The 14451-nt window shown below is 31.2% G+C and overlaps 1 protein-coding gene across 1 annotated transcript; it reads right to left on the bottom strand.

The window, feature by feature from the left end:
- Nucleotides 1–4166: 4166 nt before the first annotated feature.
- LOC130818923 (potassium channel AKT1-like) lies at nt 4167–14021 on the bottom strand. Its single transcript, XM_057685201.1, has 12 exons — nt 12972–14021; nt 10286–10651; nt 9468–9525; nt 8335–8652; nt 7536–7781; nt 7045–7143; nt 6924–6956; nt 6654–6839; nt 6305–6499; nt 6055–6130; nt 5196–5765; nt 4167–4767 (listed from the first exon to the last, which is right to left on the bottom strand). The coding sequence occupies exons 1-12, from the start codon at nt 13154–13156 to the stop codon at nt 4520–4522; spliced, it is 2580 nt and encodes an 859-aa protein (XP_057541184.1). The 5' UTR covers nt 13157–14021; the 3' UTR covers nt 4167–4519.
- Nucleotides 14022–14451: the final 430 nt, after the last annotated feature.

The raw sequence follows: 14451 nt of genomic DNA, 5'->3' as shown, positions 1-14451 counted from the left end.
AACAATTTGATGATACACATATGTTTTCACTGTTAAAATATACTACTCTATTCGACTATTCCTTTGAATTAATGGCAAAGAGCAATCAAGTGTTTATAAAATAATTTGGATAATTAACAATTTAATTTTGATTTTTTAGTTTTATTTACATTTTAATTTTTCATTAAATTTTTTTAGCATATATTGGGGAGCTGCTATTTATTTTTTTTCTTTTAGTTAAATAAAATTTTACTGTTTTATTTCAATCAACCAATCAATATAATAGCATTAATATATAATGACATGTTATAGGAGAAAATAATTAACTTTACCTTATTCCGTTTAATAAATATAGCAATTAATCAATTTAATTATTTCACGTGGCAAATCTTTGTAAGAATGTCATATAGAATTTTACAATCCTTTTAGTTAATTGTGTGATTGAAGATTTTGAAATGCCCCAACCTAATTTCATACTTTCATCTTTATAATTATTTTTTTAAAAAAAAGCTCTCAACTAAAATTTAATATTGAAACATTATAAATGATGAATTCAATCACCAAAATATTGCAATTAGTATTAATTAAAAGTTTGTAGTTATATTTTATTTTGTGAATTTTTGAAAAAAAAATTTTTTTGAGTAGCACAAAACTTGCGATTTGCCTAGGCCAATTCACACAAAAATGTGTGACTGCACTTGGGACAAGCTCAACCTAGGTGCAATCGCACGTTTTGTGTGACTTAGCTTAAGCTCACATTTTGTGCGACTTTTTAAAAAATTATTTTCTAGGAGACTTTTTTTTAATTATTTTTTTAATAATATATGCAGGATAATTTTCAGAATTTAAGTGATGTTATTGATTATTCAACTAGATTTATTACGGATATGCAATTCGAATTATTAGATAAATTACAAGCTTCGGCAGACGAGATTGTAACATCCGTTTTTTTTAAGAAAAAAAATAAATAATAATAATAATAATAATAATAATAATAATAATAATAATAAATAAATAAATAAATAAATAAATTTCAAAAATTTTAAAAATAATAATAAAAAAAAACTCCTCATTAACAAATAAATTCCCACTTCTCCCTCTAAATCTTATAACTAACCTCACTTACCTATTATAAATTAAACCAATTACCCTTAATTCATTCACATTATTACTCACACTTCCTTTTCCTTCTACAAACTACTTCCTCCATCCACCAATTACTTAAAATTTAATCAAGAAAAGACAAGATTTTGATATTAAAGATATGTAAAATTTCATCTCTTTATAATATTGTTCTACCATTTTCAATCCAAATTACACATTTTGTATTTAATATATATATATATATATATATATATATATATATATATATATATATATATATATATATATATATATATATATATATATATATATATATATATATATATATATAAAATTCTGACCTTAGTTTTCCGGCAATACGGCGGTCACCGAGATACCACCGGCGTGCGACAGCGACCACCGGAGCCACCGCCGGCCGGCACCTTCTCCTTCTTCCTTCTCCCTTTCCCCTTCTCTCTGCTCTTCCCTCACTCTTCTTTCTTTGTGCGTGGTACAGTGGCTTTTTACCCATTTTATTTCTTTTTTTTATTTATTCCTTCAACCTTATTATACTTATTATAAAATATTATTTATTTTCTTTTCTTTTAATTTTATTATGTTAATTTTTGTCCTTTTCTTTTAAAAGTCATTTATAATACTCTTAATATTTATAACTAAATTTTGAAACTACCTTTTTGAATAAATTATATAAAACAAAAAAAACGAGTCTTTTAATTTATTTATTTCGATGGGTTGATCGGGGTATTAAATTGAGATATACTATTTTCTCGTGTAGACAGCGGATTTGTAGACAGAGATTATTAGGAGCGTACATTGTGAAAGATCGCGTGACAAGGTAATTCTCAATGTCCATCTAATTAGGACTATCCCGTTAATGTTATGTGCAAAATGATAATTAATATGTTTAAATGGGATGCATAATTTGATATGACATTATTTTGTATGATATTATGTTTTATATATTCTCAAATTATATTTAGTATTATTTTTGTCAAATTTATAATTACTTTTTGATAAAATTTATATTATTATTTTGATAACGAAATTAGATACAGTTTAATTTGAAAGGGAAATACTTATAATATTATTATTTTGATGGAAGTTGTATTATTATTTTAATGATGTTTTTAAATGCAATTGAATTTGGGAGAAAAATATTATGATATTAATATCGCTATTGAATAGTCTTGAAATATATTTTTCTTGGGGAAACCTATGATCATAAAATAAAATGTATAATGTATGTTTGATTATATGTTTGTGTGCACGCGACCAATTATTAAAATATATTAAATCACGTAAAGTGTAACATGAGAGAAATGAAGCTCTTATATTTGTTGTGATCCAAGTATAAGGGTGATGAACAGGTTGTCCTATTTGGTTAGTATAGCTGCCGACAAGTATTATTATTTTTGATACATGATACGATGTTTGGTTTTCCTTCTATTTGTTGTGATCCAAGTAGAAAGGATGTGCACACTAGGGTTCCCTGAGACTACTCTGCTGGCCTTGAATTATTTGGAGTGACGACCTCTTGATGAAGTAGGTATATGGGTAAAGCCTCGACTTACTGGCGTTCTCGTTCCCTCAAATTAAAAATTGATTATGTGTTTGTCATTATTAAATATCAAATTAATAAATTGGTTTATGTGATATTATATATATTGTTTTCTCAAATTGTTTTTAAACTCAGCTATATGTATATTTTTTAAAAAAATTATTTTCAACTCAAATTATGTTTTATTTTCTTAACTATTTTCAAACTTAATCATTTTACGGGATGGAGTTGGAATTACTCGATTTCCTGATTTTGAGAGTTTTTTTCTTATTTTTCTTGCATTCTTATGTTGCAAGTTATTGATTGCGTGGGAATCGTGGAGTGAGGATCACATAGAAACATAGCTTTTATTAGAGTCGTATTTCAGTTTAAATTTTACCTTAGGTTGTTTAAATTTTATATGGATATAGATTGCGTTTCAATCTTCTCTTATGTTGTAAGACCCTTTGTTGGATTTTAAGTTATTAAGTTATTTCTTAGTCGTTAAGCCTTACATTTATTTTATTAGAAATAGATGTGGCGGTAACACTCCCATGAGTAGGTTTTGGCTCATGTTTTTCATTAAAGGTGTTTTCAAAAGTCCGGCCTATTCTGAGAGTGTTACAGAGATAGCTGTCAAGGAACCAACTTAACCAAAAGCTTAAGCTGATGGTTGAGGCCCCAAGATATGTTATATACTCTAACACACGCCCCCTCACACAAGAGCCCTTTGGGCTAGAAGTGTTGATGCAACACAGGCCCTCCTCATAGCTGGCACTAAATATTCCACTTTAAATGAGGGGTGGTTGAGATTCGAACTCGTGACCTCTTGTCACATTGGCCCTGATACTATGTCAAGGAACCAACTCAACCAAAAGCTTAAGCTGATGGTTGAAGCCCCAGGATATGTTATATACTCTAACAATAGCTATTGATATAGGTTTTTAGTTCACTTGTGCGCCTTATAAGCAAATAGAGGTTCATTCCACTGTTAGTTTATACCTACGTTGCCATTGTTATTATAGTTGCCTGACCTAGATAATGTCAATTGACTAGCATATAGAAAGTGTTGCAGTGTTTGTTAGTTTATGATTATATGATTTTATCGCAAATAAGGAGAAAGACCAAGGATGGTGAGAGTGTATCCTAGTGATAAAAGCAAGACACAACCATCTATTTACAATACAAAGATAGTCGTGCAGAAGTAAGTAGGTTGCCAACTGACATTCATGAACATATAAACTTCATACGACTGGTATGCAACGTGCTTTTTTTACCGTTGAACTTCCAAAATGCGTCGATTAGCATCTGTTTCTTTTAGCTTTAGGTGCAAAACATAGCGTTTGACCCTCACCAAAATTCTGATTCCCTAGCTAGCTCATATGTTGAAGAAAATATTGTTGTCTGGGACATTAAGGATGCTATTTAAGTATTAGTAGTAATTTTCATAATCTTTTAAAGATTTAAAATTTTAATTTCCTTTATTTAAAAGATCGATAAGGGCCTTTATTTTTAATCTTGTTCTTGGGCCGCCAAGCGATCCTGATTTTAGATGATGAAATAGAACTTTGTATTCAGAGAATATTGTTACAATTACATATGTCAAAATAAGACACACACAAAAAACACATTGGCATTTAAATCTCTAAGGAATTCTCCATTAGCAACCATAGGAATGACTAATAGCATGTTGCTACTCAATGTAACTTTTACCAAGAAGGGTTAAGATTATTTGTTTGTTCTTTTAGTTTATGCCAACTTTGTAAACAATATCTTCAATTCATCAATTATAAGTCAAGCCTATACATGATGTGTGTATGTGATGATCTTGGTTATGGAGAAAAGGAACACCCAAGAGGTAAAGCCAACCAAATTGAAGCGCACTTGGATTTGTTTGTCTTAGCATATGAGTGTAATTTGATCACCGTTTCTAATAAGTTCAATCTCATCAATTTCAGCTCCGTCAGGTGTAGTAACTTTAGTACATTGGCATCCGAATTTCTTACGCCCGATTTCGAGCAGTTCTTGCATAGTTCTAGGCAACATGACAAGCTTTGTAACTTCACTCTTCTGCGGGCACCTAAGAACTATTCTAGCTCTTTCGTTTCCAGCCATACTGGAGAAACTGCTTAGATCAGCAGATTCACCTGCAAAGTTCAATGTTCATGAGTGGCCTAGCGTTCACCGCGAATCGAATCATTGTGAGTGGTTTATTGACCAAATATATTATTGCAAAGAAAATGTTGCGTAACATATCTTAAGGTCTCAACTTTAAGCTTGTGATCATTGATCTGTTGGGATAGTTTATCCCATATCGATAAATTGAAAAGGTGTGCACACTTTTTAAGCTATTGGAGTCCTTCTTTCCATTGCCATATGGTTTTGGGTTTATATATATCTCTTTGACTTATAAAGTATGTGCACCTTATGTTTCCCCGTTAATATGCTGACATTTACAATAAGTCCAACTTAATTTAACATGATCTAGCTCTAGTACTATTTCAATGGAACAATGTTAAGCAAAAGGTTAATGAAATGAGACAAGGATGCATGACTAAAGTGTTGTTATGCTCACCTCTAGTAGCAGCTGAAACGAACCCAAACAATGAGTTTTGAAATTTGTTAACCTGACGCCTAGGGTTCTTTTCAACCCGAGTCATTTGCACCGAGTTTGGAGGAACTAATATTGTACCAGTACTAGGATATTTCATGATCTGAGCAGGAGGGCTAGGTCTTTTTTCAGGAAATCTTATGACAGATTCCGAACTATCTTTTTTCCTCGACTCAAACAAGGCCTTAATGTCTTCTTTCCCTTGAAAATCAGCCAAACTTCTGGGTGTCCATCCATCATCGTCATATTTATCAATATCTGCCCCTTTATCTAATAAAAACTCAACAATTTTCATATTTCCGCTAGTAACCGCAACATGAAGTGGTGTAGACCCGTCTTTTCCGGCCAACGTTACATCTCCACCATGGAGAATAATATCCTTTAGCAACTGAAAGTTTCCCTGCTCTATTGCAGATGCAGCAAACTGAGGTACGTTACCATGAGATAGATTGGCACCATGATCTTTGAGTAATTTGATTAAGGAATCATTCTGGGCCAACATTGCATCCCAAAGAGGAATGTTTCCATTTGAGTCTGTATGAATAACAAAGATCTCATCAGTTTTATCTTAAACTGTATCCTAAACCTATTAGGCTCTATTCAATGTATTTGATAATTTTGGCTCTGAACCTAAAACCAATTTTTTTAAAGTGGTCGGTGACGTTAATTGAAAACCGTCAGCTCTAATACCATGATAATTTTGTCATGAAAGTTGACTGTATAAAGGTCGATGAGAAGTAGTTCATCAAGCTTATATGTTAGTCAACTTTTCTTTCATTTTGTACGCGAGATCACATGTGAGTTATTTTTTCAACATACATACCATTAATATTTGGATCAGCTCCGTGGGCAAGAAGAGTAGTAGAAATACCAACATTTCCTTTAGCTGCTGCAATATGCTGGTGCATAAATCACCCAAAAACGAAAGTGAGCGCAGTCGAAAACAATCTAATAAAAAGAACTGGATTTTTGTAAAAACTCAATAAATATTTCTCAAAATCGTAATTTTCGATTTGCATAAAGAATTCAATTCAAAAAGACACAAGAGTACTGTGAAAAACTAGAGTACATACCAGGGCAGCGCGTCCATTCATGTCAGTTTCATCTGGATGACGACCGCGTCTTATCAAGTTTCGTAACAATGTCTCATCCTCTCTTTCAGCAGCAAAACCTAAACTTAACGGCAAATCCATTTTACCTTCAGCAAGCATTTTCTCAACATCTCTTAGAATAGATTTTGTCATTGGGTCCTCATGTTGTTCCAAATGCTGTACCAACCACAAAAAAAATCCATGTTAATACCAAACAATCTTCTTATTAATGTTAAGGAATGATCTCCACCATAGTTGCATTGTAGCTCTCCCAGAGTTTTTTTGCTGGTTTATGTCGTACGCTCTTAGAACGAAGAATGATAAAACGAACCTGTAAGAGGTTATTCACGATAATGGCTCCATCTCCAACATTGGCTTGGACAAGATTGAGAAGAGAAGTTCGATTGAGACGCAGCAATTGACACAATCTCTTGGTGCGAACAGTAAAAAGTTGTGGTCTGTAACAAAGAACACCTATCTCACCACACACATCTCCTGGTTTTATCTCCTTAACACTCTGTATATATGTTAACAGTTAATACAAAGCACGCATATTCCACAGATATTTTGTAGAATTCATTTGAAACATTCAAGAACTTGCCTGTTCAACTCCAAGTGTTAACACAACGCATTCCTGCAAGTATTATGTCTCAATCAAATTCCATATATTATAAAGTTTCCTTCGATAAAATTAGAGGATAAATGAGGCAGTAAAATCTCACCATGGAACCATGAACTAACACGTAAAGATCTGTTGGGGCTTCATTTTGTAAAATCACATCTTCTTTAGGAGGAAAATACTCTGCTTTCATCTCCGAAACCTTTGTTAAAGAAAGAAACCAGACATTAATGAATTAAAGATGGTGTTTGGATGGTTTATCCCACATTGATAAATTAAAGATGGTGTAAACATTTTTTAAGTCACTGGAGCCCTTCCTCCCATTACCATATGAATTTCTAAGTAATATCGGTTATTAGTTTTTTTTGACAGAATAATTCAAATATCAACAATTAAAAAACAAATGGTGTATTATATTATTCATTACGCCATAAGTTTTAAGAGGTCTTTTTATTTTTCGTTTTGAGCTCCAAAACTTAAGGGGCGGCTTTGTTGGTATGATATCTCCTTGGCTTATAAAATGTATGCAACCTCGTGTTTCACAAAATTAAGAGAAAAAAAGTTAGCATTTAGAGATTAAGAGAGAAAACATACGAGTTGGAAAAGCAAGTCGTTTGAGACTCCGCGAAATAGATAGACCTTATCCAGCAGGTCATAGAAAAGGTAATGTGAAATGCTTGATTTAATAGCCTTAGGGAGAGATTCAAGAATTTCTTGTTGTTGCAATCCTTCTGAAGCAGCTCTATGTTTGAGGCATAAGTGAGAAAGCATTTGATCTTGGAGCCGAACAGGAATCTTATTTCTTAGAGCAAAATTTGAAGCAGCTTGTATTTTGTCTCTCTATATTTCCACAAATACCCATGACATACAAGGAGTTAGCTAGCATCATCTTTTGATTTACTAGTTTACAATCTGGGGTTTGACTCATTCAATCCTCTTAATTGTTTTGTTTCTTTGTTAGTTATATGGGAATGGTAATATTTGATAAAATTAGCTATTAGTTGTCCGTTTTTTATTGTAGAAAAAACAGGTCAGTAGATCAAAAAAAAAAAGCTATATATTATAAGCAACTTTAAAAGTAATCTTAAAAGTCCATTTTCAAATGACATCTTGATTTGACAAAACGAACAAATAATCTAAAGTATATTCTAAACATCAACAATATGCCATTGTTCAAATGATAAGTAGTTCCCACCTAGGCGACGTTTGAAGAGCTTAATATATGCAATGATACTCTTGTAGTGAGAAAAAAGTCGTTTTTGACTGACTCTTGATTGCAACTGTCCATTGCAATTTCTAATGAAGATTACGAAGGGAAAATATTTTACCAATATGATTGGTTAAAACTAGGTTGGACGAGTTAATGAGGTAAAAAGTGGATAATAATACTCACAAAATTTCTGGTTCGACTTGTTCCATGAACGACCAAGTTAGTCATATTTCCGATTAAGTATGCAGTGAGTCCGAGATTGAAGAGCATAAAGAATATGTCAAAGATCATCTCTCTTATATTAACAGGGTGCAAATCACCATAACCAACAGTAGTGAGTGTGGTTATAGACCAATAAATTGATGTTACATACAAAAGCCACACATTTGCTGTCTCAAAGTCTTTAAATGAGAGTGCAATCCAAGTCTTTTCTGGGTCTGGATAATGAGCTGCAAGGAAGAAGTAAAAGCATGCAGCACAATGAACTGAAAATAGAGTCACCTGCACAATCAACAACCATACATTATTCAAATGTGTTATGAATGGTGTGACTTGAGTGCAAAATTGATGTGTACATTCATATGTGTAATTGATGAGATGGAATCCTATGGGATTGGTTAATAAGAGAATTAAGTTAGTAACTTAATGTTTATGGTGTTTAAAGTGTGATTTAATACTTGAAGTAATCATGGGAGTTATGGGTCTCGATGATGTTTAATGCAGAAGTGCAAAAGGTTTTTTGAAGATACTTTGCTATGTTTAGTCAAGCAGAATCTGTCCAGAAGGCACCAGTATCTCGCTCGACCAGGTTGCTCAATCGAGCGAGCTCTCTGTTTTGGTTGAGCAGTTGCTCTCTAGGATGCTGTTTTTGTCTTTTCAAGTGTTTGGAGCTGTTATTTAACTCATTCATTTTTCAGCATTAAAAATGTATTAAGCGAACAATTATCATTGAATGTACTATAAATAGAGAGCTCTCGTACTTATCCATGATATATCAAACACAACCTTTAAGCCAAATACATAGCCTTTGATTTATCTCTAACTCAATTGTAATACTTCATTTGTAAGAGTGTTTTCCTCCATTGAAATAATATAAACAAGCAACTACACACAACGGAGGACGTAACCATCATTGGGTGAACCTCCTTAAATCATTGTGTCATTTTGCAATTTTATTTTTTCGTTAAACATTTGTTAGTTCATTGTAAACGTTATCGTTCATTAAAGTTCTTAACATCGTATCGATCGTTTCAAAATTATTTCAAAATGAATGGAAAGAAAAAAGACAAGCTGATTAAACTTCAAATGCTACTTACACAAACTAGCTTACAGCATCGGATCCAAAAGTAACTGATATTTCGATCTTTCTCCAATCTGTAAAATGAATGTGGCTCATAAATATGTAGACTTGGAACCATGTTACAACTTAGTAATTATTGTTGGAAATATTTCACATGTGAAATAAGATCCCACATCGATAAAATTACGGGTTGTGGACTTGTATATATATCGGGTGAGCTAATCTTTCTATTACCATATAGTTTTGGGAAACAATGAACTTCATCAAGTTTATGAGCAAGTTAACGCTCATTTCCGTGGGTTTGTGGGCCCAAGCCCAATTGTCACAGCTTAACAATTGTTAGAGCATAGTATTTTTTGTTTAATTGTTATGTTTATTGTTGGTTTTCTGTCATACTTATTGTGATGGTTAATGTTGATGTTTATTGTGTGGATTAATGGTGAGTAATGATGTGTGTCTAGAATGATGTATTCTTTCTCTATAAAAAGATACATCATTTATAGAACAAGTCACCACAAACACACAAACTTGTGAGAAGGCTAGTTCAATTTTTAAAAACTTGAGAGTGTTCTTACTTTGTTTTAGTATTGTGATTTTGAGAGAATTGTTCTCTAGATAAGGAAGAATTTATTTATACATTTGTATTGTTGAATTAATTATAAATAAATCTTTATTTGAGGGGGAGATATCCAAGATACCTCATAAAATACTTGTGTTCATCTTTGCTTATTATTTTCATCTTATTTTTCATTGTTGAACCTCGTTAAAGTTGTCATTTCAGATATTATTGCTTAGAGTTAAAAAAAAAAAAACAATCTGTTTGGGGTAACAAACCTGGAGAACATGCTACTAACTCGACGGAGTCGCCATAGTCGTAACATGTTGAAAAGGCCATAACTACGGATGCTGTCACGAATGATTAAGGCGATAAGTTCAGAAGGAAGAGTTGATATAACATCAAATAAAAACCAGCTTCTTAAGTATTTCCATGCAATCTTCTTTCGTTCATCAACAAGAAGGTAAGTTTGTGGATCAACATATGCAACAAAGAAGGTCAAAACAATATCAATAGCAAAAAAAGCGTTAACAATATTGTCGGTAACAGCCAAGGGTTTCAATGGTTTCTTAAGGAATCCGAATTCGAATGGAGAAACCCATGCTGTGTAGAACACCAAAAACACCAAATACATCTCCCATCCCCTGCACAAATCAAATCAAACCCGTTATTGACTCGCTGTTGACCCCATTTATTAAAATTATTAACCACTTGTTCCGTTAACAACCCACTAAATATAATTACACAATTCTTAAACATCGCTATCCTTTTCATTTTATCGCCACCCCCTAATGAAATTACGATTTTGCCTCTGGACTTAAAATTTCTTACATATACTCTAACCTCACTAAATAACATCTTTATCACACTTAAAAAACAAAATTACAACATCAAATTTTGGAGCAAAAGCTAAGGAATTCAATCTGCAAACAAATAATCGAGGTAATTTTTATTCGAATCGTATTATTTTAAATTTAAAAAAAAAGGAAAAAAAAGGGAGTCGCACGTGACTCGGCCGTGGGTCAGTCGCACGAAACCCGCGACTCGGCCGCGGCTCTGTCGCACAAAACGTTTTTAAATGTGTTTTTTGATTATAATATGAACAAAAAATATATTTAGTCCTAATGTTTTTTGACATAATTGTTGAGAACTTTTGTCTAAAGTTCACCAAACACTAGTTGTTGAGAAGTATTTATAATGTTTTGTCTGATGTATGATTCTAGGCATACATTAAGAACACTAATTACCTCATTCCAATAATTTCATTTAATAATATTCTTTTAAATGTGTTCTTGGATATAATGATATTTTATCTATACTAATTAATGCAATAAGAAAAGATAATATTTTAAAAAATCTTTTTAAATATAATTGCTTAAATGAGATAATTAATGTAGACTTATGCTCTTGTGGTATAAACCTATATATTTAAAACCAATAAGGCACTTACTATTTTTTTTGAATAAATATAGTCACAAAGTTGGAAAGCTATATTGGTTGACCATTTGCTAAATGCCTTGTATTTGATAGTTGGTAGTTGTTAGGTAGTTGGTAACCAGTCTTAATTCTAGTCACCAATTCACTGTCATGCTAAGTTGTTGCGTAAGCCTCTTCTGACTTCCTTGCTCATGACCCAAAAAAAAAATCATTTTATTTTACAAGTTTTTTCTCTCTTAAAAGCTCATTTTTAACCTTATTTTATTAATAATAATTTAATTTAAGAGATCATTATTTTTTCTCTCTTATTTTTTTTTCTATCATATTATATTTTCTTTTCCTTAATTTATCGACTATTATTTATTTATTTTATTAATAACTATATTTTCATAAACAAGATAAATTTTATTTTTTTAAAAAAAATAATTTTTTTTAAAAAAATTATATCATTTGAATCCATATTTTTCTAAAAACATTTGATAGATTTTTTTCGGATTTTTAACAAAAGAAAAAAGTTAGAAAATTAAGAGAGAAAACGATAATTTTTGAAAATGTTTTAAAAATAGTAAAATTGGTCTCATTTTATAGATCTCGAAAAAATATGATCGATTGTATATATTTTTTATTTTTAAAAAATTATTTTGATGAGAAAATAGCAATTTAAGAAAAAATAAAAGTTATTTTTAACCAACCAATTTGAGATAGACACATGGAAATGAAATGCAATACTCTGGCGCGGCAGAAATTGTGTTGTTGTGTTTTACACGGTCCAATTACACGGCGACATATGGCGTATGCTTTGATAAAAAAAAGTTGACCGTTTGAGACATTAGGTCAATAAAAGACCTATTCTTTTAACCTCTTGCATGATCTATCTGATTTTAGATCACCATTAATTGAATATTTTTACCTTAGTTTGATCATGTGACCTTTTAATAGGTCACCAAAATAAATGCTCTTAATATATGAGAGCAACTTATTTTCCTTTGAAATTTGAGCCACTATTTTAAATTGTCTTATCGAATTTTAATAATGATTCACACTTTATTTAAATCTTATTAAAATTTCAATGATTTAAATTGCCTTTTCCTTTCATCCACACATATTTCTCATTTTTTTAATAAAATATTACTAACTTTTTTTCTTAATTTTTCCATCATTGATAATTTTCACGAGACACCTAAAATACATGGAAGCGACTTTTTATGTGGGTCTCATAGTTTTTGTTAAGAAGTTGTAGTTTTACAAAGGGGAGATGAAGGAAGTAATATTCTCACTAAAAAACAGATTCCCAATATTAATTTTTGATTTATATTTAAGAAATAATCAAATTTTATAATAACACCAAAAAGTAAAGGAAGTAATTGACTAGAAAGTGTTGGTGTGAATGATGGCATTTTGCATGCTTTAAAATCCACATGAACAATAAAGATTACAATTCTTTTGTTTCCTTAGAAATCCTATAAAAAAAGTCAACGATGTTCTAATCCCTATTGAATTACAAAAGAAGTCTGAAATAAAACATACCTATAACGAGGATCAAATGGTGCCACAGTGAGGGGACGAAGCGTAACGCCACGGTTACTTCGCGCACCAAGCGATGGAATAAAACCATTAGTAAGACTGAAAGTGCTGGAACCATCCATAGATCTTGGATCCATGTCGTTTGGTTTTTTTGCACATACTGAACTCTTTAGCCAACTGCTCATCATCTTTTCAAACTTATCTATCCTGAATCCTGATCTCTTCTTTTCAAATTTATCTATCCTAAAACAACATCATGTGGACTGTAACTGTATTCATTTGAATCTTCCATTGAACTCCTTTCCATTTCTGTATCTTCCAACTTATTCTCACAAAATGGAAATCTTAACCTTTGTTTCATCTCTCAATTTTACTTTTTATTTCATTTATATACGTTTTGCCTTTATGCTGTTTTTCTTAATTCCCCTCTTTTGGAGTTTCTTATTTTAGAAAGTTCTGTTTTTGTTTCACTCTGTTTTGTCAAATTCTTCGTTTTTTCAATGTTGGGCACCACAATTTTCTTGTTTTATCACTGATGACTGATGAGATTTAATATATTATAATTATAATGTGTTATTTTTTATTAAAAAATTAAAGTACCGTAATTAATTTTGTTTGACGTTTTCGGATGCAGTGAATAGTGATTGGTGGAATCAATGTGCAAATCTCGAGCTCTTTGAAAGTGTGTGACCCAAAAATTCAAACCTTAACCAAGGTTACTCAATGTCATTTATATTTTCAAATCGATATTACCTGAATTGAAGTTACACTTAATCAGTTAATAAATTAAAAGTGGAAAATTAAATTCGAACAGCACATTGATGTGTAACTATTAATTAAGATTACCCTAATTTATATGTGACCGAATCGAATCATAGTACAAAACCAAACTCAATCCGGCTAAAATCAGCTTAACCAAAATCAAATTTTTGTTAAATGTTTGTAAATGCAAACCAAATTTTTTTCTATCTCTTCTTCCATTCATTTATATGGGAGCAATTAGCTTTTAGCTTTCACAGCTATGTCTTTTCCCTTCTATTTATAAAAGGACACTTAATTTTCATTTTGTTCTATAAGCAATGTAGGTTCAAAAATTTATTTTGATATTTTGCTCTTTTTCATTGTCTTTTATATACCTCCTCCGTTCCATAATACTTGCTACATTTTCTATTTTTGGTAATTTCATATTAACTTGCTATATTTCCTTTTTTAGTAATAAAACAATCATTTAAAGTTCTACTTACTCCTATTTTTATCCTACTCTATAATCTATACTCTATAATAAAAACTATATTATACTCTATAAAGTAACCTAACAACCTATTTTTTATTTTTCTTTTTCAATTAACAATAATAAAATACTATACTCTATAAAGTAAACAATCAGCTACAGTGTAAGTCAATCATTTTTCTTAGTACCCGTGCCCATGCAAATGTAGCAACTAAAATGGAACGGAGGAAGTACAAGCATTATACTTCCAAT

This window comes from Amaranthus tricolor, chromosome 7, assembly GCF_026212465.1.
Source record: "Amaranthus tricolor cultivar Red isolate AtriRed21 chromosome 7, ASM2621246v1, whole genome shotgun sequence".
NCBI lineage: Eukaryota > Viridiplantae > Streptophyta > Magnoliopsida > Caryophyllales > Amaranthaceae > Amaranthus > Amaranthus tricolor.
Note: the sequence above shows the minus strand (reverse complement) of the source record. Positions and strands in the feature narration are given on the sequence as shown.

What these genes read in the sequence shown, in the direction of transcription:
- LOC130818923 (XM_057685201.1), bottom strand. Translation starts at nt 13,156, where the DNA reads ATGATGAGCAGTTGGCTAAAGAGTTCAGTATGTGCAAAAAAACCAAAC. An exon ending in CCATTTGATCCTCGTTATAG is followed by an intron (nt 10,652 to 12,971) that starts GTATGTTTTATT and finishes TGATTTGTGCAG; the next exon opens with GGGATGGGAGATGTATTTGG. An exon ending in TAACACTTGGAGTTGAACAG is followed by an intron (nt 6,840 to 6,923) that starts GCAAGTTCTTGA and finishes ACATATATACAG; the next exon opens with AGTGTTAAGGAGATAAAACC.